We start from the raw sequence: 26,744 nt of genomic DNA on the forward strand, positions 1-26,744 counted from the left end.
AACTATGATGTTGGTAATCGTGAATTGTTGGCCATGAAGTGGGCATTCGAGGAGTGGCGTCACTGGCTGGAAGGAGCCAAGCATCGCGTGGTGGTCTTGACAGATCACAAGAATTTGACTTATCTTGAGTCTGCCAAACGGTTGAATCCGAGACAGGCTCGATGTTCATTATTTTTCTCCAGTTTTGATTTTGTGGTTTCGTACCTTCCGGGCTCTAAGAATGTGAAGGCTGATGCCCTGTCAAGGAGTTTTGTGCCTCACTCTCCAGGTGTTCCTGAGCCGGCGGGTATTCTCAAAGAGGGGGTAATTTTGTCTGCCATCTTCCCTGATTTGCGGCGGGTGCTGCAAAAATTTCAGGCTGATAGACCTGACCGTTGCCCAGCGGAGAAACTGTTTGTCCCTGATAGATGGACTAGTAGAGTTATCTCTGAGATTCATTGTTCAGTGTTGGCTGGGCATCCTGGAATCTTTGGTACCAGAGATTTGGTGGCTAGATCCTTCTGGTGGCCGTCTTTGTCGCGGGATGTGCGTTCTTTTGTGCAGTCCTGTGGGACTTGTGCTCGGGCTAAGCCCTGCTGTTCTCGTGCCAGTGGGTTGCTTTTGCCCTTGCCGGTCCCGTAGAGGCCCTGGACGCATATTTCTATGGATTTTATTTCGGATCTCCCCGTCTCTCAAAAGATGTCGGTCATTTGGGTGGTTTGTGATCGCTTTTCTAAGATGGTCCATTTGGTACCTTTGTCTGAATTGCCTTCCTCCTCTGATTTGGTGCCATTATTTTTCCAGCATGTGGTTCGTTTACATGGTATCCCGGAGAACATCGTTTCTGACAGAGGTTCCCAGTTTGTTTCAAGGTTTTGGCGATCCTTTTGTGCTAGGATGGGCATTGATTTGTCTTTTTCCTCGGCTTTCCATCCTCAGACAAATGGCCAAACCGAACGAACTAATCAAACTTTGGAAACATATCTGAGATGCTTTGTTTCTGCTGATCAGGATGATTGGGTGTCCTTTTTGCCGTTGGCTGAGTTCGCCCTTAATAATCGGGCCAGCTCGGCTACTTTGGTTTCACCGTTTTTCTGCAATTCTGGTTTCCATCCTCGTTTCTCTTCAGGGCAGGTTGAGTCTTCAGACTGTCCTGGTGTAGATACTGTGGTGGATAGGTTGCAGCAGATTTGGACTCATGTGGTGGACAATTTGACATTGTCCCAGGAGAAGGCTCAACGTTTTGCTAACCGCCGGCGCTGTGTGGGTCCCCGACTTCGTGTTGGGGATTTGGTTTGGTTGTCGTCTCGTTATGTACCTATGAAGGTTTCCTCTCCTAAGTTTAAGCCTCGTTTCATTGGTCCGTATAAGATTTCTGAGGTTATCAATCCTGTGCCATTTCGTTTGGCCCTTCCTGCTTCTTTTGCCATCCATAATGTGTTCCATAGGTCGTTATTGTGGAGATACGTGGCGCCTGTGGTTCCATCTGTTGATCCTCCTGCCCCGGTGTTAGTTGAGGGGGAGTTGGAGTATGTGGTGGAGAAGATTTTGGATTCTCGTGTTTCGAGACGGAAACTCCAGTACCTGGTCAAGTGGAAGGGTTATGGTCAGGAAGATAATTCCTGGGTTTTTGCCTCTGATGTTCATGCTGCCGATCTGGTTCGTGCCTTTCATTTGGCTCATCCTGGTCGGCCTGGGGGCTCTGGTGAGGGTTCGGTGACCCCTCCTCAGGGGGGGGTACTGTTGTGAATTCTGTTGTCGGGCTCCCTCCTGTGGTCATGAATGGTACTTCGGCTGGTTCTGTCCATGGACTTCCTCTGGTGGGTGTTTCTGAGTTTCACAGGTGACGAGGTTAATTTGTTAGCTGCTGCTCTTTTTAACTCCACTTAGATCTTTGCTCCATGCCACCTGTCAATGTTCCAGTATTGGTCTGTTCACTCCTGGATCGTTCTTGTGACCTGTCTTCCCATCAGAAGCTAAGTTCCAGCTTGTATTTCTTTGGTTTGCTATTTTTCTGTTCAGCTTGCTATTTAATTTGTTGCCTTGCTTGCTGGAAGATCTGGGACGCAGAGGGAGCGCCTCCGCACCGTGAGTCGGTGCGGAGGGTCTTTTTGCGCCCTCTGCGTTGTCTTTTTGTAGGTTTTTGTGCTGACCGCAAAGTAACCTTTCCTATCCTCGGTCTGTTCAGTAAGTCTGGCCTCACTTTACTAAATCTATTTCATCTCTGTGTTTGTATTTTCATCTTTACTCACAGTCATTATATGTGGGGGGCTGCCTTTTCCTTTGGGGAATTTCTCTGAGGCAAGGTAGGCTTTATTTTTCTATCTTCAGGGCTAGCTAGTTTCTTAGGCTGTGCTGAGTTGCATAGGGAGCGTTATGCGCAATCCACGGCTATTTCTAGTGTGTTTGATAGGTTTAGGGATTGCGGTCAGCAGAGTTCCCACGTCCCAGAGCTTGTCCTTATTATCAGTAACTATCAGGTCATTCCGTGTGCTCTTAACCACCAGGTCCATTATTGTCCTGACCACCAGGTCATAACATTGAACCACGCTTCGCTAATTGGTTGACCGAATCCTGTGTATTCATTGCATTATTCTGAAATCTTCATAAATAAACTACCGTATATACTCGAGTATAAGCCGACCCGAGTATAAGCCGACCCCCCTAATTTTGCCACAAAAAACTGGGAAAACTTATTGACTCGAGTATAAGCCTAGGGTGGAAATGCAGCAGCTACCGGTGAATTTCAATAATAAAAATAGATCATTATTTCCCCATAGCTGTGCCATATAGTGCTCTGCGCCGTTCATTATTGCCCTATAGCTCTGCCCCATATAGTGCTCTGCGCCGTTCATTATTGCCCTATAGCTGTGCCCCATATACTGCTCTGCACCGTTCATTATTGCCCTATAGCTGTGCCCCATATAGTGCTCTGCACCGTTCATTATTGCCCTATAGCTGTGCCCCATATAGTGCTCTTGCACCGTTCATTATTGCCCTATAGCTCTGCCCCATATAGTGCTCTGCACCGTTCATTATTGCCCTATAGCTCTGCCCCATATAGTGATCTTGCACCGTTCATATTGCCCCATAGAAAGCTCTGCCCCATATAGTGCTCTTGCACCGTTCATATTTCCCTACAGCTGTGCCCCATATAGTGCTCTGCACCATTCATATTGCCCCATAGAAAGCTCTGCCCCATATAGTGCTCTGCACCATTCATATTTCCCTATAGCTGTGCCCCATATAGTGCTCTGCACCGTTCATATTTCCCTATAGCTGTGCCCCATATAGTGCTCTGCACCGTTCATATTTCCCTATAGCTGTGCCCCATATAGTGCTCTGCAACGTTCATATTTCCCTATAGCTGTGCCCCATATAGTGCTCTGCACCGTTCATATTGCCCCATAGAAAGCTCTGCCATTGTCGCTGCTGCTGCTGCAGTAAAGAAAAAAAAAAACACATACTCACCTCTCTTGCTTGCAGCTCCCGGCGTCTCGTTCCGGCGTCCGGTCCCGGCGTCTCTCTGCTCTGACTGATCAGGCAGAGGGTGCCGCGCACACTATATGCGTCATCGCGCCCTCTGACCTGAACAGTCAGAGCGCAGAGACGCCGGGAAGATGGAGCGACGCCGGGAAGATGGAGCGGCGCCCGGCGGCTGGAACGCGGACAGGTGAATATTACATACTTACCTGGTCCTGGCGTCCAGCTCCTTCTCCCGGACAGCTGGTCTTCGGTGCCGCAGCTTCTTCCTCTTTCAGCGGTCAATGTTACCGCTGATTAGAGAAATGAATAGGCGGCTCCACCCCTATGGGAGGTGGAGCCGCTTATTCATTTCTCTAATGAGCGGTCCCACGTGACCGCTGATAGAGGAAGAACTGCAGCACCGAAGACCGTGGGACGGCACGGGGAGCGCCAGGATCGCTGGAAGCAGGTAAGTATGCCTCAGCGCCCTCACCACCTCACCCGCCGACCCCACCGCTACCGTGACTCGAGTATAAGCCGAGAGGGGCACTTTCAGCCCAAAAATTTGGGCTGAAAATCTCGGCTTATACTCGAGTATATACGGTACATACATTTTCTAGAATACCTGATGCGTTAGAATCGGGCCATCATCTAGTGGATCATAAGCACCCAAATGAGTCTATGGGTCCTTGAAAATGATGTACAGTATAGCGCACACTATCTGTGTGCAACCTGTTCAATTGTAACATTGCAGTGGGTAGGAAAGACATGGCAAACTTATTTTTGTTTCACATGAGAAAGTCACTGATAAAACACCGATGGTAAAAAGTGGCAAAGTGAGCAAACACTGATGAACCTCTGATCCAAAACACTGATGAAAATTGGACTGGTTTTATCATAGGAGAAAAATCACTGACATCTGAATGAGGCCTTACCATGGCACATGTCATTGATCAGTGTGAAGTTAGATGTTAAATGACACTTTTTTGTGCGCCATGATATCAAAGTCCTGTGTTATCTGCATGAAAGTAAATGTTGCCATATGTGTATAATTATTGTGCTACACCTTGATTTACCATGTCTAATATTACATTAAATATTAAAAATCTGAAAATATTTGTGTGATAAATGGAGTAAAACTGAAAATCTTCACATCTGCAATTCCCTTTTCACCAGTACAGTGCTTGCTGTCAGGATTCTCCGGTGTCGGCACCGTGAAGGTGGTCATGTGTTCGCAAGTATGCAATATGCACACTCTCTGCCTCATACCATTCAGGTGAATTGAGTGAGGCCACGCATGTCTAGTCTAAATCTTTCCAGAAGTATGCATTTCTCATACTTGCAGTCACAAGACCACCCGGTCTTGCTGAAAAACACTGGAGTATCTTGAAAGAGAGATACATAGAGTGACTGCAGACTTTCCTCCCAAGCCTGGACAACCCCTTTAAATGTTAGACAGGCAAAACCCAATTAGCTGGTTATGAAAGTTTGTAACATTTACTAGTTGTTCTGAACAGTAAGACCATGAAATGGAGGCAAGAAGTGTATGCATTTTCCTAACAAGAGGTTGGAAAATAGTCATTAACCCTTTTATCACTGTTGATATACTTGTACGTTAAAAATTGCGTCCCTGCCTCACAAGCTGAGCCAGTAACTTTCCTCACACTTGATGACTGATTTAATCAGCTGTCAAGTGCTTCAACGAACAGAGCTCTGCTGTTAATCAGTTAAATACCACGCAAAAAACGCTGAAACACCCTGCCTACGGAGGAGCTACGGACCACTATTTTGGGGACTTTTCAGCGTATTACGGCCGTAATATACGGACCGTATTGTCTTACGCTGAGTGTGACTCCAGCCTAAAGGGCAAGTGTCTGTATGGAGCATCTTATGGGGCCATAACGTTTGTGCAGCATTATATTGGGCAAATGTGTCTAAGGAGCATCTTATGGGGCCCTTATTACCCATTATGCAGGATTATATGGGGCATATTTTAATATGGAGCATTTAATGGGGCCCATCAAACTTTATGGAGCATTATATGGGGCTCCTGATTCAATATGGATCTTCAAAAACACTTAACTTACTGATGTCTCAATTAATTTTACTTTTATTGGTATCTATTTTTACTTTTGACATTTACCTGTAGCTGCTGCATTTTCCACCCTAGGCTTATACTCGAGTCATTAAGTTTTCCCAGTTTTTTGTGGCAAAATTAGGGGGGTCGGCTTATACTCGGGTCGGCTTATACCCGAGTATATACGGTATATTTTATTAATGACTTATTTTTAACACAAAATTAAATTCACTATTTTAACTGTTTTTTTTTTGTTTTTTTTATTCAACCATTGGGGCAGCCATTTGCATTTGCTGGTGTGTAACGACACTTACACACCTCAATAATGGCTGCTCCTGTACACAGGAGTCTGCAGTCGCTGTCTGACCACACCTCCTGCATTGTAGCTTCCTCCTGCTGTGACCTGAATGTGCCCCCTGGGCTGTCCAGGTCACAGCTGTGGGAGGAGATTGTCGCTATTTTTGTGAAGACCACAGGATATGCTGCAGGCTACACTTTCCTCCTGTCACTGCTCATTGCGAGTCGAGCAGTGACAGGAGCTGCCAGGCAAAAAGTAATGACAGCAAATGCAGGGAATGGTGATCGTGGATGAGGCGAGTAACAGCAGCAGGGAGAGGTGATCACACCCTGCAGTAATAGAATACAAGACTGCAGAAGCACTATATGGGGCCATTATACTGTTTGGCACTTGTCGTCCCTCTGTTGTCTGTGGGCTGAGTAGTCTTTAGGATTCCGCTGCCTGGGGTTTCGGGAGTTAATGTGGTATGCACAGGCTCTGAGTCTTTAGCTTTTACAGCACAGCCTATCCCGGGAAAATGATGGTCAGTCTATTATTACGTGTCTCACCAGGAATCAAGGGCTCTGCACTGATACCGTGGGTACCAGGGGTCACAGTCTCTGCACTGATACCATGGGTACCAGGGGGTCACAGTCTCTGCACAGGCCAATGTCTCTGCACGGGTCTCAAAGCACGCCTCTCCAGTCACAGTGGAGTCCGCTTTCATGTACTTACAAGATGCAGTCTTTCTGGGTAATCTCCCTGTATTTGTCCTCTGACCGGGAGCTCTCTCTCTCCCGGAGCGCAGCTGCACCCTGCTCTGACCACTGCTCACGCTGCTCTGACCCTTGCGCGCGCGCCTTAACCGCTCTATGCCCTGCTTCCTTCCTGTCCCAGTCTCTAAGTCTGCCCCCTGGGGAACCTGTAGCACAGCTCAATGGTTCCAGGCATGGAGCTGAGAAGGTAACTGCCCCTGGACAATTCTTGTGCTTCACCTCCTGACAGAGAAACACCCCCAAAACATAATGTTTCCACTTCCATGCTTGACAGTGGGGGCGGTGTTCTTTGGGTCACAGGCAGCATTTCTCTTCCTCCAAACACGGCGAGGTGAGTTAATGCCAAAGATCTCAATTTGTGTCTCATCTGACCACAGCACCATCTCCCAATCACTCATAGAATCATCCAGTTGTTCATTGGCAAACTTCAGATGGGCCTGCACATGTGCCTTCTTGATCAGGGTGACCTTGCGGCACTGCAGGATTTTAAACCTTTACAGTGTAATTTATTAGCAATGGTTTTCTTGGTGACTGTGGTTCCAGCTGCCTTGAGATCATTAACAAGTTCCCCCCGTGTAGTTTTAGACTGATCTCTAACCTTCCTCATGATCAAGGATACCCTACAAGGTGAGATTTTGCATGTTGTCCCTTATCGATGTCGATTGACAGTCATTTTGTATTTCTTCCATTTTCTTACTATTGCACCAACAGTTGTTTTACTTGTGGTTTTGTAGCCAATTCCAGCTTTGTGCAGATCCATGATCTTGTCCCTGACATCCTTATAAAGCTCTTTGGCCTTGCCCATGTTGAAGAGGTTAGAGTCTGACTGATTAATTGAGCCTATGGAGAGGAGTATTTTATAAAGGTGACTATGTAAGACAGCTGTCTGTAATGCAGGTAACGAGTTGATTAGGAACGTCCAACTGATCTGTGGGAGCCAGAATTCTTAATGGTTGGTAGGGAATCAAATACTTATTTCTCACTGCAAAATGCAAATAAATTTATATAATTTATACAATGTGATTTTCTGGATTTTATTTTGATATTCTATCTCTCAATGTTAAAATTTACCTACCCTTATAATTATAGACTGTTCATGTCTTTCTCAGTGGGCAAACTTACAAAATCAGCAAGGGATCAGATACTTATTTCTTCCACTGTATATGGAGTACTTTATGGGGAACTGGGGGGTTCAATAGGATGAAAATTACTTTGTAAGGGCTGCAAATTTATGAGATATGTTCTTTTGTGACCCTGCTGAAAATTTTTTTTTGGAGGTGGGGGGGAATATAAAATAAATGATTCTGATTGGTAAACAGCATAACAAGCAAAAAATCAAAATGCCAGAATTACGTTTTTTTGGTCACCACAACATTGCAATAAAATGAAAAAAGAGGTGATCAAAACATCATATCTAACCCAAAATGGTACAATTTAAAATGTCAGCTCAGGGTCCTCCAACAGCCCCAGATCCCAAAAACTGAAAACGTTACAGGTCTCATAAAATGGGGACAAATGCAACATTTTTTATTTTTTATTTTACTCTCCACCAAGCGAACTACCTTCCCCGAAGAAAAAAAAAATTCTGTTTTCAAAATTATTAGTCCCAAACATTTTGCAAAAAGATTGGCACGACACTCCCTGAAAAGCGGCGCTGTTGGATTATATGTGAGTCTTGTAACACCAAGACTATCAATACCAACTCTGTACTATATTATGTTTTCTCTTTACGTCATACAACTAGAAAGGGACTTTGGTTATGAACAACTTATCTGCAATCATTTTTTTTTTTTTGCTGTTTTTTTTTTCAAAGGGAACCAGGTGTTTGCAACCCTGTCTGATAGTAATATGATGTAGGGGCAGAGACGCTGATTCCAGTGATGTGTTACTTACTAGTCTGTATACTGTCATTTTGATAAAATACCTGTTTTCTCTGCTACAGGTGAAGCATTTTTCTGAATACAGAACTCTGTATAACTTCACTCACATCACTGATAGGCAGCTTTCTGTAAATACTGTGCATAGGCAGAAAGGAACTCATCAGTTTTGAGAGAGGGTTGCACAGAGCAGGAGGACTATTTGTATATATAACTAAACTTCTAGTGAGAATTATCACTAAAGGACTAGTTTTCTCAGGCCATATAGTCAGCGGTCTCATGCCGTTTGTCAGCAGGAGAATGTAGTCTGCTGACAAAAAACTCATTTTAATGAAAACTGTAGCAGGCAGCCCAGTAAGTGACACATCACAGGAATCAGGGTCTCTTTTCGGACCTAATGCTGATCTAAGACTACAAAGCTAACACCTGCTGATAGATCCCCTTTATTGCTATTAAGGGCAATATGATGACTCAGTGGTTAGCACTGCAGCCTGTGGCATTGGGGTCCTGGGTTCAAATCCCACCATGGACAACATCTGCAATAAGTTTGTATGTTCTCCCCATGTTTTGCATGGGTTTCCTCCGGGTTATCCAGTTTCCACCCACACTACAAATACATACTAATAGGAAATTTAGATTGCGAGCCCCATTGGGGACAGTGATGATGTCTGTAAAGCGCTGTGGAATATGATAGCGCTATATAAGCAAAGCATAATAAATAATTCCATTGTAACCATCTATCTGTGATATGCATAAAATGGCAATATCTTACTTAATACACAAAAGAGTGAACTTTGGACCTTCATCAAATAATTTCAACGTTGTAAACTTGTCCGGATAGAAAACAAGCAGTGTTCTGCCCGTGTTGCATCCTTAAAAGGCTGTGAACATTTGAGGATGCATTCTGTGCTGACAATAACCGTTGCCGCCAGCCAAGTCTCATTTCTCAGGGAACCTTCACTGTATAAACTCAATTTAGAGTTGGCAGACAACAGGACACTACTGATTACCGCTTGTGTCAAGCAAATAAAAGACACAGCAATAAGGAGTGCAGACATATTCATAACCTTTACAATACATGATAGAAATTCACTAGATCCTAATTGGAAAGTAAGTCCCATCAAAAGATTTAACCTTTTCGTACTGCTCGAATATTCAAAATCTTAGCTAGTATCCAATATGAATTTAGAGGTGGAAATGGCTTATCCCTTTTGTGAAGCATGATACCAGGGAGATCACGCAGAATCCCACCACTGGTACCACTTGTGAAAGATGACACTAGAGAGATCACGCAGAGTCTCTCCACTGGTACCACTTGTGAAAGATGACACTAGAGAGATCACGCAGAGTCTCTCCACTGGTACCACTTGTGAAAGATGACACTAGAGAGATCACGCAGAGTCCCACCACTGGTACCACTTGTGAAATATGACACTAGAGAGATCACGCAGAGTCTCTCCACTGGTACCACTTGTGAAAGATGACACTAGAGAGATCACGCAGAGTCTCTCCACTGCCACCACATCCACAGGTGACAAACCTGCACCTCGACACTATTACATCAGTGAGATCACGGGGTCTGGTCTCCTCACTTGCACCAACATGATATTTCACACCCCCTGGGAACACGCAAGGTCAGCTTGGCGCAGTGTCACACGCACCCCCTATCCACACAGCTCCAGGGAGGCACGGAGAGTGAGAGGATGTGGCCCACGCAGCCACTGACGTGGAACCACACTCGCTCACAACCCTGACAGGCTGAGAGGCCCCTTAGGGTATGTGTCCACGTGCAGTAAACGCTGCTTGTTTGACGCTGCATAGAACCGCAGCGTCAGACACGCAGCGTCCAGATGTTACAGCATAGTGGAGGGGATTTCATGAAATCCCGTCTCCACTATGCGTGGTAACACGCACGCGGCGGCCCTGCGACTCCGGACATGCTGCGCGTATTTTCAGATCGCAGCATGTCCGTATATCTTGCGGCGACGCTGCGTCGCCGCAAGATATAGCACAGGGCCCTATGGTGGGGAGCGATGATCCCGGATGTGTGCAGTGAACACATCCGGCATCATCGTGTCCCAGAAAGGGGGCGGGGCTTACCGCAGAGCGGGTTTGCCGCTCCAACGATACCGCCGGCCATCCTGAACGTGGACACGCAGCCCTACACTAGCACCAGTGAAACAGAGCACTGTCAACCCGGTAGGACTGCCACCAGTTCATAGTTAGATAAAAGAACGGTCCATTAACGGGATTATATTGGGCCAGAAATTAGCCCTGGAAGCATGGGAAGTTAAATTGAGAAACAGGCATGTAGATTCGAGGAAGAAGATAAAAGAGTAGTCCAAGATTAAATTATATATTTAATCACCTTCAGTGCACACCAGACAATACACTGAATGCATGATGGTTACACATATACAATGGTCAAATATGCAAACACAGATAGTGGAAGAACAAAAGAAAAAAGCAGAATATATGTCAATTACTGGGTGATGTTAGATCATGGGTGCGCTGGACCGCAGGGGGGATTAGCTTCCAGCTGTCTCCTTGGTACCTTCTCTGCACGTTACTCGACGCAGTCCTCAATGCCAAAATGGATCACAAAGAGAAGGACCAAATGGACGCATACTAGCCTTTATCCCCTCTGGGTCCCTCCCTTCCTGCCCTCTGGGCAGAACCTAAATCCCCTCCCCTTGCCTTCGTAGCTGCAAACTCTAAAAACAAATAAAAGATCATAACTCCTTTATGCACGGTCCTGGGGCTGTGGTTCTGGTGCCATCGGAAACCAGTCAGGCCCCTGCTACGCGTAAAGACCAAACACAGCTATCTGGTTTCAACTGGTTGTTCTATGTATTTCCATACCTGAGTGCTAGAACGGGTTGAGACCCAGCCAGGCGTTCACCATGTTCTGGGGATCTCGGAAATATAACCGGTGTGTGGCCAGGACATGCACTAGATCCATATTCTACTTATGAAATCATAGCTGACTCAACAAAGCAGTTAGACCACATGGTTAGGCTCCACATGGCAAGAAAGCCTTTCATGCTGCTCTAAGCTGACATAATGGTGTGACATTTGTCATTCATAACCTTTGAGGCTTGACCCCACCTGCTGAGCTAGATGCACACTGAAGAGGTTTTTATAATCCCATGCCAGATAGCATATAAACAATTGGCATTAAGTATTTCCGACATTCGTCACACCTTGTAAAAAAAATATGCATTCATTGGATGGTTATTACTCGAGTGGGATGGGTTTTCTATATCCAGGACTTTGTGCAAATGAAGCTTTTAATATATGTAAATTAAACTTACTATTTTTATTTTCCCAAACAGCAATTTTCATAGAACCTCCACCATTTAAAAGCCGAGGACCTCTTCCAACCTTCAATGACTGACTCTAATTAATATTATCATATAAGTTTAATATAGCTACAACTGGAGCATTATTATCCCCATCTTTCCTTAAAAGAGGCGAGGACTTCTACCAAATGTTTGCCAATGTGCAGTTACACATCTTTGTTTACTGTGTGATATTTGTCACTGTTTTTGTTTTTCTCACTATTTTTGTGCCTTATATTTTAGGCATTATTATTTTTTCTAACAAAACCAAATGGACAATGAAATTCCACACTGAAATTAATGAGGTCTTTCAAGGTTCCATCAGGGTTCAGGTCATTTGTAGGCAGCACTTAGTGTTGGGTTCTGCACGCTAGCATAATTTGCTGCAATGTTATCATAGTCATGTGATGTTGCCTTGTCATTGCTATCCGGTGCTGTCTGCAATCAGCTTCAGCCTCAGACCCCACATGGTGTATGACTTCCAAGACCTTTAAAAGCGAACCACTTGCCAGACTTTGAACTAATTTGCTAACTGTGTACCACGCCTGGCCCAACCTTCTGACCCTGTCTTGTGTGGGCCTGACATTTATCTACCTGTTGCCTACTCTAGGATGGGCAAACTACATTGTCTGGACACCGATCAGCAGACTGATTAAGAACATGCTACAGACTGGGCTATTTTTCCTATTAAAAAAATCGAAAAAAGGCCAATAGAAACCCCAATAAAGTCTCCAAATGCAAATGTAAATATCCCCTTAATATATCAATCTAGGGAAAATCATATAAAAAGAAATACCTTACTTTTTCAAAGACTAGCTCCCCATTTTTCATTAATTTAATTTTTTTTAAATTGGTACATGCTGATTGTATATAACCAGCTGAATGGATTCAGCGTTAATCTTCCACCAAAGAATGAACTATAAGGGGACCATAGGGAGCAGGTCACAAAGGCTCCTCTTTCCCTAAAGAAGGCACCAGTATTATAAAACACAGATGGTGGGTGGGGGCCCTTGTACAAATTTTGCATTGGAGCCAAAAAGTTTCAAGTAATGTCACTTCCTACAACGCATCTACTAAATGCTAAAATGGCAGAGAATCACAGTATAAGAATTGCAGGCGTCTAGGATGAGCCACGAAACCAATGTATCAGGACTTTGATGAATTCCTAAAAAGTTCCAGTAGAATATCAACCATGTAAATGGAACCGGGGTGATTTAATTTTGTATTTCAAAGTCGATTAGTTATACTCGAGGTTCCTCCAATAACATTGACATTGCTGGAATAACTATGCCATGAAGCCCTCCAATAACAGTGACATTGCTGGAATAACTATGCCATGAAGCCCTCAAAAGATAATGCCATACAACCCTCAAATCAGAGTAGCAGATGATTCCCTATGATCAGATCTCTCGGAGAGTTTTGCATGTTTCTTACCTTTTTACCAGCATTTGGAGACTCTCAGCTGACTTTTCAATAAGAGCCACAACCTCTGAGTAGGGTATGTCAGTGCAGGTTGTCCCATTGATAGAGATCACCTCATCTCCCACGAATAATCCTGCATTAGAAGCCTTGCTCTTACGGCGAACCTGAAACAAGAAGAAGTCATGTGAAGATTTAGGACTTTTATGACGGTGGCATTGCAATTTCAATCCTTAGATCTGCAAATGACCTAGGCATAGGTCTCCAATATTAAAGTCCTGGAACCGTCTTTTAAAACATTATCAAAGTTAAGTGTCAGCTCATATCCATTCCAAGGGCATGTTTGAATGTCTGATGGATGTTACCAGACAGCTTGTATTAAGCCTCGGCACAATATTTTGCCAAATAAGGATGTAATACGTTGTTTCAGAAGCACTTTGTGCCCATTCTGACTTACAAATATCCATAAAAAGGGTCTGAAAATAATCTCGTGTTATAAGGACTTGTTATATTGTGCAGAACGACAGAAGCAATATATAAAGGTTTGATACATTGTGTAGTGGCCAGAACTCAGATCCTATTGAAGTGAAAGGGAGACGGTAGCTGAGAAGGGCCACTATGCAGTCTATGGAGCCGTGCTGTATAGGGAGCCACACACAGCTGACTGATGGGGGAGCAGGGGGTCAGCCCCACATCAACCTGGCAATTATCCTATAAGTCATATGAAAATGTGTATATTTACATAATATAATACACAAATTTATGTTATATGCCATAAATGTACACATTTTTTTAAAACAGGGGGCACAATATGTATTTTATACCACACAAGGGACAGCATATTTTTTAACAACCATGTGGAACATTTTCTCTAATGTTCAGGGTAATATTCAGGGGATAATGTATATATACCGTAGTTTTATTATTCAAGGGGCACAATATATATTAAGGGGAGGGAACAAAAATATTTATATTATTTATATTAAGCAGGGGACAGGATGTATAGTTTAGTAATTTTAAAATAAGGGAGCACAGTATAGTAATTTTATAATCAGGGAGCACAGTATAGTCATTTTATAACCAGGGGGCACAGTATAGTCATTTTATTTTCATTATGCGTAATACATTAATATTATATTTAGGAAGCACAGTATATTAATTTCATATTCAGGGGCACAGTGGCTTCATGTTATTATTATTATTATTATTTATTATTATTATTTATTTATATAGCATCATTAATTCCATGGTGCTGTTCATGAGAAGGAGTTACATCAAAATACAAACATCACTTACAGTAAACAAAACTAACAATAACAGACTGATACAGAGGGGAGAGGACCCTGCCATTGCAGGCTTACATTCTACAGGATTATGGGGAAGGAGACAGCAGGTCGGGGGTTGCAGTAGCTCCAATGGTGTTTGGGTGGCCGCGTGGTCATTACAGGTTGTAGGCTTTTTTGAAGAGATGGGTTTTCAGGTTCTGTCTGAAGGATCCAAATATGGTGGATAACTAGATGTATTGGGGCACAGAATTCCAGAGGATGGGGGATATTTGGGAGAAATCTTGGAGGCATTTGGGTGAGGAGCGAATAAGCGTGGAGGAGAGAAGGAGGTCTTAGGAGGACCGGAGATTACATGAGGGAAGATATTTGGAGATTATTTCGGAAATATATGGAGGAGAAAGGTTATGGGTGGCTTTGTAGGTCAGTGTTAGTAGTTTAACACTAGGACTACTGGACTCGTGAACCCTGACGAGAACTACTGAGAGAAAGTAGTAAAAATGACTATACCAGTAGTCCTAGTGTTAAACTCGGTACTCTGGGAAATTGGGAGCCAGTGAAGAGATTTGCAAAGAGGAGAAGCAGGAGTGTAGTAATGGGAGAGATTAATTAGTCGGGCAGCAGAATTAAGGACGGACTGGAGGGGTGCAAGAGTGTTAGAAGGTAGGCCACAGAGGAGGATGTTGCAGTAGTCGAGGCGGGAGATGATTTGGGCATGCACAAGCATTTTGGTAGAGTGAGGGTTGAGGATAGGATGATTTCTGGAAATATATTTCAGCTGGAGGCGACAGGAGGTGGCGAGAGCTTGGATGTGCGGTTTGAAGGACAGGGCAGAGTCAAGGGTTACTCCGAAGCAATGGATTTCCAGGACATGGGAAAGTGTGATTTCATTTACTGTGATAGATAGATAGATCAGGTAGGGAAGATAATCGAGATGGAGGAAAGATAATTAGTTCAGATTTGTCCACATTGACCTTGAAGAAGCAAGAGGAGAAGAAGGAGGATATGGCTGATAGAAACGCTGGGATTCTGGACAGCAGAGAGGTGGCATGTGGGTCAGAGATGTAGATCTGAATGTCATTAGCATATAGATGGTACTGGAAGCCATAGGACTTTATGAGTTGTCCCAGGTCAAGGGTATAAAGAAGAGATGGGGTCCTAAGACAGAGCCTTGAAGGACACCAACAGAGAGAGGGCGAGATGAGGAGATAGTATGGGAGTAGGAAACACTAAATGTAAGGTATGAGGAGATCCAGGATAGGGCAAGGTCTTTGACACCAAAGGAAGAGAGGATCTGTAGTAGGAGGCAGTGGTCAACTGTGTCGAAGGCAGAGGACAGGTCTAGAAGGAGGAGAATAGAGAATTGTCTGTTAGCTTTGGCTGTAAGTAAGTCATTAGTAAGTTTGGTCAGGGCGGTCTCAGCGGAATGGTGGGGATGGAAGCCAGATTGTAGGTTGTCAAAGAGTGAGTTAGATGCAAAGTGAGAGGAAAGTTGAGCGTGGACGTGCTGCTCAAGGAGTTTAAAAGCAAATGGGAGCAAAGATATGGGGCGATAGCTGGACATAGCGTTCGGGTCAAGGGATGGCTTTTTGAGGATAGGTTTGATTGTAGCATGTTTGAATGCAGAGGGGAAGGTACCAGAAGTTAGTGATAGGTTACAATCAAGAAGTGTACAGTTAGGGGGTAGTTTTTATTTGGGGCACACAGTGTAGGATAGTTATGGGGGCTCAGGTGATTAGTATTCACTTCTTCATTCTAATTCCTTCAGGTTGAACTATGGTTTTTATGTCTCCAATCCAGTGTCCGAATTCTTATCTATCATATCTGCTGGATGTGAAGCTAGGATGCTTATTCTCGAATGTGACACATTGAAAAAGCTGTGGACACTGTACTCCAGTTCTCTGAGACTTCAAGATATTTCTGCTTCACAGAATTGTATTTGCAGAGTTTTATGCCATGTGAGTTCACTTTTCTGTGCTTCCTAAAGGCAGAATGGAACATTTCCCAACATCCCTGCAAAAAAAAAACCTGGCTCCTCAGGAATTTACAAGAGGATTTATGGATGAGATGATTAATTACATTTCAAGAAATCAAGAGCGTGTTGGGGGTAGATACAGAAACAAGTTCAGACATTGCCTACATGGCATTCAGGATCAAAGAAGCTTAATTTTATTTCAGCTTTAGAACTTGTTGGTAGGGATGCCACAATTAATTTTTTTCACCCTAGCCCCAACTGATCCACAGGCCATTAAAGTACCTGCCAAATATAAAAAAAAACACTGTGAAAATTTGAAAAAAAAACCATACGCCCCTATTCACCAAAACCAGTGTTGTTCACACTGGTCTTGATGAGGAGATGGGCTGAACTAAGGCTACGTTCACACTAGCGTTGTGCGCCGCTGCGTCGGCGACGCGACGCACAACGCACCGAAAAACGCGTGCAGACGCACGCAAAAACGCTGCGTTTTGCGACGCGTGCGTCGTTTTTTGACGAAAATTGGACGCAAGAAAAATGCAACTTGTTGCGTTTTCTTGGTCCGACGCTAGCCTCAAAAAAGACGCACGTGTCGGAAAACGCAACAAGCAAAAACGCATGCGTCCCCCATGTTAAACATAGGGGCGCATGACGCGTGCGTCGCCGCTGCGTCGCCGACGCTAGAGCGACGCACACTAGCCGAACGCTAGTGTGAACGTAGCCTAAGGTGCGTCCACTTTATTAGAGCTGGGCAAAAATGGTGCGAGGATGCCAGTTGTGCAAAAATTATGCGACTTTCAAAGCTTTGATGTATAGGGCCCAAAGTCTATTTGGTATATCGGGCCCTTCTTCTGCTGCTCTTATTTAACCCTTCAGACAGACCTCTGCCATTTTACATAGCTCAAATCATTCTTTACCACCCAAACTACGTGCAATCTTCAATTGCTTCATTTAAGTGGAATAATTCTCTTGGACTTTAATTCATCAAACATTTTTCTTGACAACACATGCCATGTTAAGATAGGAGAGTTTGGCCTCCAGATGATGAGTATATATGGGAAAAAAGTTGCCACTTAGATGATTGCAATTGAAGAAAGTAACTTTGTTAAGTTTAATGTCCCATGTGAACGCAGACTGAGCCAATGTTTAGGCCACATAGGGCATTTATCAAGATATATCTGTGCAGGAAGTGGTTGGAGGATTCCAAGCAATGCAGATCTAGTTGACTACTTCTTTCACAGATATAACTTGATAAAGGTCCTATTTGGCTGAAACGTTGGCTCAGTTTGTGTTCACCATGGATCGATTTAATTTAATAAAGAAACCACACAGAAAGACCTGCAAATATTTTCATCAATCTCATCATCTTTTCATCATCCTCTCTTTCTGGAACATAGTCCGGATCATCAGTCACACATCTGATGTCATCACCATCTTTGCACACTCCTACTGAAGATATTTAGCTTGGTGGGACAACACAAAAAGAGCAAGAGCGAACTACCTAAACCCAAGATAAGGATTTTCATGCATGATCTTTAGAGTAATTCATGAAAGTGTTTACACCAGATCTCATAAATGTTGTGAAATGCATGGTTGTGCAAAAATGTTGTGATTTTGGCATTTTCAAACAAGTTTTGGCTTGCTCTACCAAATAATTAGAGCTGGAGTTGTACGGGAGCAGGATGGGACGTGCCTTGTGTAATTTATAAGTAGATGTGGCCAGAAATCACACTCAGATGGGAGTAAGATTTGTGGCACAGCGTACGATGACTCACGCCACTTAAAACATGGCTGATTTATTAAGAGGTGTGCGCCTCAAACTGAATCTGGCATCTCTGACTCCCCTCTCATCGACATTGTTGTAGGCAATGTTGGTCTTGATTAATTGGATACAGTGTCTTCAAGTTGGTACAGTAAGATTTCATGGAAAAATGTATTTTGATAAACATCCATTGAAAATCTGAAGAATTTGGTCAGGCAGCAAAGGTTGAAAAGTCTATTAGTCACGGCAAGGTTGAACATGGCAAAACCATTACTAAATGTTGTTCTACATTAATTACTGCCAACGCTATAGCCATAGCCATCTTAGTGATCATGAATAAGATGCAAGTCGAAACGCGTTGATCTTGTTTCATAAGTGTAATACAGTGCTGGAGAGAATATGTTAGATAAATGATTTTATATGCTTGGAATAAAATTTTTAAATTTTTAGCAACCTTCGGCCTTTGCTGGATTTCCTTTTCCTTTTGGATTCTCTGTTGTGGCTACCTCACACTTGTGCTGGTAAGCTGACTTTTTCCATATTTTTCATACACTCTTACGAGGTATGTTTTAAACTTAGTAAGTTTAGTTATCGCACTGTTACATTAAAACTCTCCAATTTTCCATTGTAGTCGTGCAATACAAGAAATCTGAATTCTACAATGTCAGTAACATCTTTTTTCTTGTAATTATATGGAGCATGATATGACATGATATTGATGTTATACGGAAGCAGAAGATGCCAAACAGAATAATACCAACATTTTCAAATAAGGAATGGTATTGTTAGTTTATTCCCCCAGTGTAAGAATGTAAATAGCCCGCTAATTTTGAAAGCAATGAGGAAAGAGACTGTAAGGCAAAATCCACTGAAACAAATGTTTCAACAGCCAGATGTTTCCATTAAGATCTAAGTTTCCAGCTCTGTGACCAGGAAATATAAATATTAGTATTACTGATTGTCAGGAAGTGATGTATAATTAGATGCAGCATCAAAGTCGATTGCACACTGACAAGAGAGCAATACTTTTTCACAATTGAAGATGACCTGTCACCAGGTCAAAAGAGGCTTTTTAAAGAGAACCTGTCATCAGTAAAAATGCAATTAGCCTGCAGATATGGGCTTAATCTGGAGGTTAATAATGTTCTTAATCTGCCCTACACCTGCATGTAGCCGAACACTGGAGGGGAGGTTGAACTTTATTCTCCCTGGCAGCATTCGGTTTCAGTCAATGGGGTGGCACATTGTAGAAGGATCTTCTTTATTCTCATTTGCACAAGGAAAGACTAGAAGCAATGGGATGAAACTGAATGGGAGGAGAAACAGATTAGATATTAGAATAAACTTTTTGACAGTGAGGGTGATGAATGAGTGGAAAAGGCTGCCACAAGAAGCGGTGAGTTCTCCTTCCATGGAAGTCTTCAAACAGAGCCTGTTCAGACATGTGTCTGGGATGATTTAGCGAATCCTGCTTTGAGCAGGGGGCTGGACCAGATGACCCAGGAGGTCCCTTCCACCTCTACCATTCTATGATTCTATGGTTCTATGATAGTAGTTCTGCTACTCCCACACAAGAGTTAAAGATTTAAATGTAGTGTCTAGAGTTGAGCGACTTTTACTTTTTTAGGATTGAGTCGGGTTTCGCGAAACCCGACTTTGTCAAAAGTTGGTTCGGGTGAAATCAGCCCATTATTTCGAAAAGTCGGGGGCCGACCGAAACACGAAACCCAATGCAAGTCAATGGGGAATCAAAGTCGGCAGTGAGTGGAGGACAGGAAAACACCTACAGTGCCCATTTTAATGCCAAAAACATCAATTCTTATTTCTTAGTGCAATACATGTAAGAGCAGCACTTCCACACAGCTGCGTTATCTTAAAACCGCATATCCAGTTGCTGATCAATGCTGCAGTGCTGTGATGAACCCTTCTAGCAAAAGGTCGGGTGGAGTATCCAGCAGAAATTCAATCATGTAATGTCCAAAACCACAAAAGAAGAGAAATGGAACACACTCACCGGCCTGTAGATTCTAATCCTTTATTCACAACATGGACAAAATTATCAGGTAGGGGTGTGGAGGATGACGGACGACGGACGTTTTGCGCACACGGGCGCTTCTACGGGTCCTAATCTAATTCTTATTTCTTAAGCTTGTCAATCTTAATTTACTTTATAATAATAGTTAGGCATTGAAAACAGGGGGTCATTTGGCTAAAGTTGTGGGGGGGTAGGGCTGGCTCAAGATTTTCGTGGGCCCAGGAAATGCGGAATACGTCACGGCAGTAGAGCAGGGACAGGTAAGTATTTCAACTTTGCAAGTGCTGTAATCCTGAGCAAGCAGGGGGGCCCACTCGTTGGCACTTGGCACTGGCACTGATGAAGGAACCTGCACTTTCATCTGCACCTTCCTCTTTGTCCCCGTGTAAGGTGGTATAGTATGCGGGAAGGGGAACCTGACTTTCAGCAGGGTCAGATTCAGGCTGTGTAGAGTGCAAGGGGAATGTAGTGGTCTGGGTCAATGTACCAGCAGACTCATCTAACAGTGGCTGGGCAATGGGCAGGATGAGGAGGAAACACAGATATAGGCCCAAATAATAAAGTAGGCTAAATGCAGTTCAAAATTGGTAACAGGACTAAACAGGTGGCATTGCTTTGTTCAGTGGAGGACAACTGTAATGAGTGGCGCAGACACGGTTAGTAGGCCCAAATACAAAAGTAGGCTAAAAGCAGTTCAAAATTGGTAACAGGACTAAACAGGCGGCATAGCCAGGTACTGGGGTGGGCTCCTCTGCTGAGTAGCAGACAGTGGTAGTAGGCGCAAAGTATTAACTGGTATAAATGGAGGCCAGGGCCCCTGTATATTTTAACTATCATCTATCATTTCAACAAATTTGTATTGGCAGTGCCATTGAAGGATTTAACAGCACAGATTAAACAGTAGTGGAGCAGGGAGAGGTAAGTATTGCAAGTGGCAGAACACTGTTCGAGCTGGGGGGGAACACTCTCTCGTGGGCGGCGGTACTGGCACAGGGCCCCTCATGTTACGACGGTGTGTTTGCCGTTGGTTGTGCACCACCACTGTCAGAAACACCTCGTACTATGAGGGACCCTGTGCCAGTGCCGTCGCCCAAGAGTTGGCGCACCCACCTGTCCAGACAAATGGCACTCGCACGGGTGCTTGCGCCAGGTGGTGACCACGGCCCTGTGGGGGGAGTCAGCCCATTTAGGGAGGTATAAAAATGGCCTATAATGGACATTCAGCAGCTGCAAATGGCGGAATTGGAGAAGTCAGTAAGAGGAGGCCAAAAGCAAGACATTTTTCAGGCAAGCTACGTGTCAGCAGGAGAAGGTGGGGCAAAATAATTTGAAATCCATGATTGGTTCATTTTAATGAAGGTTAGATCATCAACATTCTGAGTAGCCAGATGAGTCCTTTTTTCGTTCAGTATTGAACCAGCAGCACTGAAGACTCTTTCTGATAGCACACTAGCAGCTGGGCAAGCGAGCTCCTGTAATGCATATTCTGCCAGTTCAGGTCAGGTGTCTATTATAGATGCCCACTAATCAAAGGGGAATGACCTGTGAGGGAGAACATCGATAAGGGAGGAAAAGTAGTTCGTAACCATACCGGACAAATGCTGTCTCCTGTCACTTTGAATCAATGCAGTGGCAGAAAGTGACTGGAAAATATATGAAAAAATACAAGGACTGTAGTACAATTTCAATCTCCCTACAATGATCTCAGGAAAAGTATGGCAGCAATAAAATGGACTGCTGCACACAAAAGTGTGGACAAATAAACAAGATAACTGTGCAGAAAGGAGCAACAGGATTTTTGCTTTTAAAAAAGCAGTTGGTTTGCACAGTGGCATGCAAGCAGCAATGCAGCTATCAAGGAGCCTTATAGGGCAGCCTAATAAGCTACAGAGCTGATGCACAAAAATATAGTGTGTGTGCTAACAGAGCAAGAAGAAATTAATGAGCTAGTGGCAATCAAAATACAGCTCCCTGCCCAAGAATGCGGGCCCTGAGAATCTGCCCGAGGGCCTGATAAGACGTCGTCGAGGGCCGTAAATGGCCCTAGGGCCTGAGGTTCCCCATCCCTGCATTAAAATGACACACAAGGGATTTAAAATCGACGGATATCTGACGAGTCTCTCGCCCTTAATCACTGTGACCCTTCTTTTCCAGTGGCTAATGGACTATTTTGTTTACCTTTTAACATATTTGGGGCATTAAAGGGGTTCTCCATGAAATGTACTAAAATAAATAATAATCATTTAAATATTAAACATTTTTCTAGATACCTTGATATATCACAGGTCACAGCTGGAGGCAGCCTCAGTGTAGGAGATTAGGTCGTAGAATGACCGCAGTCTCCTATGCATAGGGGCTGCTGTATTAGAAGTTTTTAGGTACTCGGACACTTTCACACTAGCAAATGGCAGTCTCCAGTTGCTGAAGAATAAATTGATTAATTAAAAACATTTAAAGCAGTGAATGTATTATTATATTTAATATTTATATATAATTATGATAATTATTAAAACATAGAAAAAGCAAAAAGTGGAAAAAATAAAACTTAACTTTTAATACACAAAAGTAGTAAAAAACAGGTCACCCAAGTAAACTCTAAATACGGGGTCAAGTCACCACCAAATGAAACGGACACAGAAAGGTGACAAGCCCTAATGGGATTAAAAGATTCCAGTAATATATGCGGAATCAATCCGGGATGGGGTACAAAAAGAAGCTGTTCAAAACATATAACAAACAGCCACTGACCCCATATAACCAGACACATATATACAATAGACAGTAATAAGCATGTACTGTGAGAATATGCTTACTGTACTAATGAAAAAACAGGAACGGTCTCACCAATTCCATAAGGCAGGCAGTGGAGCACCGGATTTTCTTGAGTCAAACAAACCTCCGGATAATAAAGAGATGACAATCCCTATGTCAATCCCTGCGGGGCTGCAATAAGCTATCCCCCAAGCTCCTGCCCTTACAAGGGCAGTCCACAACTACCCCTGTAAACATATGCCCTGCACTCTCCCTATGTTGTCCCGACGCGTTTCTTCCAAGCCTGAGTCATCAGGGGACTTGCTTGTATGAGGAGACTGAGTGCTAATAATAGAGGGACAAAAAGTCCTGCCCCACTCTATGCTATCCTGGGGCAGGACTTTTTGTCCCTCTATTATTAGCACTCAGTCTCCTCATACAAGCAAGTCCCCTGATGACTCAGGCTTGGAAGAAACGCGTCGGGACAACATAGGGAGAGTGCAGGGCATATGTTTACAGGGGTAGTTGTGGACTGCCCTTGTAAGGGCAGGAGCTTGGGGGATAGCTTATTGCAGCCCCGCAGGGATTGACATAGGGATTGTCATCTCTTTATTATCCGGATGTTTGTTTGACTCAAGAAAATCCGGTGCTCCACTGCCTGCCTTATGGAATTGGTGAGACCGTTCCTGTTTTTTCATTAGTACAGTAAGCATATTCTCACAGTACATGCTTATTACTGTCTATTGTATATATGTGTCTGGTTATATGGGGTCAGTGGCTGTTTATTATATGTTTTGAACAGCTTCTTTTTGTACCCCATCCCGGATTGATTCCGCATATATTACTGGAATCTTTTAATCCCATTAGGGCTTGTCACCTTTCTGTGTCCGTTTCATATGGTGGTGACTTGACCCCGTATTTAGAGTTTACTTGGGTGACCTGTTTTTTACTACTTTTGTGTATTAAAAGTTAAGTTTTATTTTTTCCACTTTTTGCTTTTTCTATGATACTTGTTAGTGGGATCATCTGCAGGGTCTTTCCCTTCTAGGCAGATTTATTGCTTTGATTATACTAATTATTAAAACAAAAACAAAAATTGTGGCACCTTCCCTTTAACTGTTCATGTCAGTTTTTGCACACCTGTTCTTCTAGTCCAATTTGACAACCACACACATCACACCCATACTGCAGCCTACCACCACTTTTTTTTCTGTATATGTACCTATCTAAATAGAATTTCTTGTTTCGTCCTTTTTGGCAAGCCATTAATAACGGGTTGCAAAAATTGTCAAAAGGTTATTATAGTGTTATACAAAATGTATGATTAAAAAAAAAAGTGGCAATGGACAAGGTACTGTAAAAAACCTCTGTACAATGGCTAAGAATGTGGGAACAACTTTCAGCAGGAAAGGCACCACTACCATCAGTGGGATCAACCATCTGAACAGTAATACTTCCAAATGCAGGCCACAATTGGCCCTATTTGCATTTGGCAAGCATACTAGTGGGGAGGAAATGGAGGAAGTTATGGAATATATGGCACATCACAGCAAGATGAAGTTACCTCTGAAAGTGACACCATCAGTAAGAGTTAGTGTTTTGCAAAGAATGGTCTGTCTAATCACAAATTACATTTTTAAATTGAAAGACGTCTGTCAGTGTGCTGTGATATTAATTGAACAGTTTGTTACTATTGGGTTACCATCCATTTACATGGTGAGGTTGCTGTGACATTACTAAGGCTGTGCATATAAAAGTGCTTGAAAGGGGTTGGAAACAGTCCTAGGAGACCTCAGAGTGTTACATGCATGTTTTCAGGTCACTTGGAGACGTTGTGTAAACAGGCACATGGATACAATAGTGCAGAGTACGCGGACCAAGAGATATTTATTTGATTAACACCAAGCTATGCTTTGCCTAAGGCAACAATGGAAATACAGTAAATTATTATACAATGAAAATACAGCAATTCGGTTATACTGAGTATTAACACAATTCTAATCATGCACTTTGTTCTATTGTTACAAGTGAACAACTGTTATCTTCAGGGGTGTCTTGGACCTAATACCTCAACAAGAAGTGTGTCACAGTACTATTGGACCATCACCATCATAACTCTCTCTTTCCTAGGCAATATGAATGGTCATGCAAGTCTTAATGGGAGTCTACGATACTTAGCTGTTAAGATGCAAATCCCTTATCAATCAGTCACTTTGCACACTCTTTGCGCTGGCCGCCGTAGTTCCCTAAAGCACAGCACCAGTCAGCTTTGCACCTTACGTCTACACCTGAAGTTACATCTCACATGAAAGTACCTCTCCTGTGGTCTAGTTGTGTCTTTCTGCCCTAGTTCTACGCCCTCGGCTCGGGTCTGGTTACTTGGTTCTGGTCACTTGGTTCCTCACACGCATCTGTATACTCGGTTATTCACTTGATCTGGTTATTTGGTTCTGGTCACTAAGTTCTTCACTCAGATTGGGTTACTCGGTTCCTCACTCAGTTACTCACTTAGATCTGGCTTCTAAGTCCCTTCACTTGGGTCTGGAAACTCATGCCAACTATGCTGCACCGCACGTCTGTCTTGCTACTCATCCAGGTGACGACTCCTCTCTTTCTCTGCCTCCTTGCCTCTTGTAATTAATAACTGAGCCACAGCTCTCACCTGACCTAGTGTCTCCTCAAATCTATTCCCCTCAGGAAGCATGTACTTCACCCTACAGTTCCTGCTGATGCAGCTCTTGCTACTTTCTCTTGTTCTACAAAATTTGACAAGCAGATGGCGGTCCCTACATGCCGACACTCTATTTCTCATTTGTTCATCTCCTTACAGTTGCAGTATTGTGATTTGTGCTGAAATGCTTCACTGCAAATTTACTTTTTGGTAAAAATTAGATGAACCTGGCAAAACATTGAATCATCTTTATTCCTGATGCATACTGTAGGTTAAGTGCACAGATGCAGAAAGTAAGTACAACTTATCCTCAAAAAAAAGAAGATTCGCAGACTACAACTGCAGAAACTACAGAAAACACTCACAAAAGATAGATTTACTGTAGATGCAAGTTTGTTTACAGATGGAGGTGATGAAAATCATTAATGCATGTGTGACTAGAAAAGCTAGGCAGATTTTCTCCATAGCCTCTGGTATGAAGATGGGATTGCTGCCCAGTATGAAATCAGTGACAGGAGATTATTGACGGGATGTTATAGGCATTCAAATGCTCTAACAAAGTGCATTCAGAGCTACAGTGTCTTGCAAAAGTATTCGCCCCCCTGGAACTTTTCAACCTTTTCTCACATATCACGCTTCAAACATAAAGATACCAAATGTAAATTTTTGGTGAAGAATCAACAACAAGTGGAACACAATTGTGAAGTTCAACGAAATTTATTGATTATTTTAAATTTTTGTGGAAATTCTAAAACTGTAAAGTGAGGCGTGCAATATTATTCGGCCCCTTTAACTTAATACTTTGTTGCGCCACCTTTTGCTGCGATTACAGCTGCAAGTCGCTTGGGGTATGTCTCTATCAGTTTTGTACATCGAGAGACTGAAATTCTTGCCCATTCTTCCTTGGCAAACAGCTCGAGCTCAGTGAGGTTTGATGGAGATCGTTTGTGAACAGCAGTTTTCAGCTCTTTCCAGAGATTCTCAATTGGATTGAGGTCTGGACTTTGACTTGGCCATTCTAACACCTGGATATGTTTATTTGTGAACCATTCTATT

General features: G+C 43.3%; 1 protein-coding gene across 1 annotated transcript in view; it reads right to left on the minus strand.

Moving 5' to 3' along the window:
- Positions 1-26,744, minus strand: part of SYNPO2 (synaptopodin 2) — a 353,426-nt gene that overhangs the window by 90,084 nt on the left and 236,598 nt on the right. Inside the window, exon 2 of the mRNA XM_069743750.1 lies at positions 13,227-13,378. Within this exon, the coding sequence (XP_069599851.1) occupies positions 13,227-13,378 (152 nt within the window). The remainder of the gene's footprint in view (positions 1-13,226; positions 13,379-26,744) is intronic.

The sequence above is a fragment of the Ranitomeya imitator genome, chromosome 1 (genome assembly GCF_032444005.1).
Source record: "Ranitomeya imitator isolate aRanImi1 chromosome 1, aRanImi1.pri, whole genome shotgun sequence".
NCBI classification, from domain to species: domain Eukaryota; kingdom Metazoa; phylum Chordata; class Amphibia; order Anura; family Dendrobatidae; genus Ranitomeya; species Ranitomeya imitator.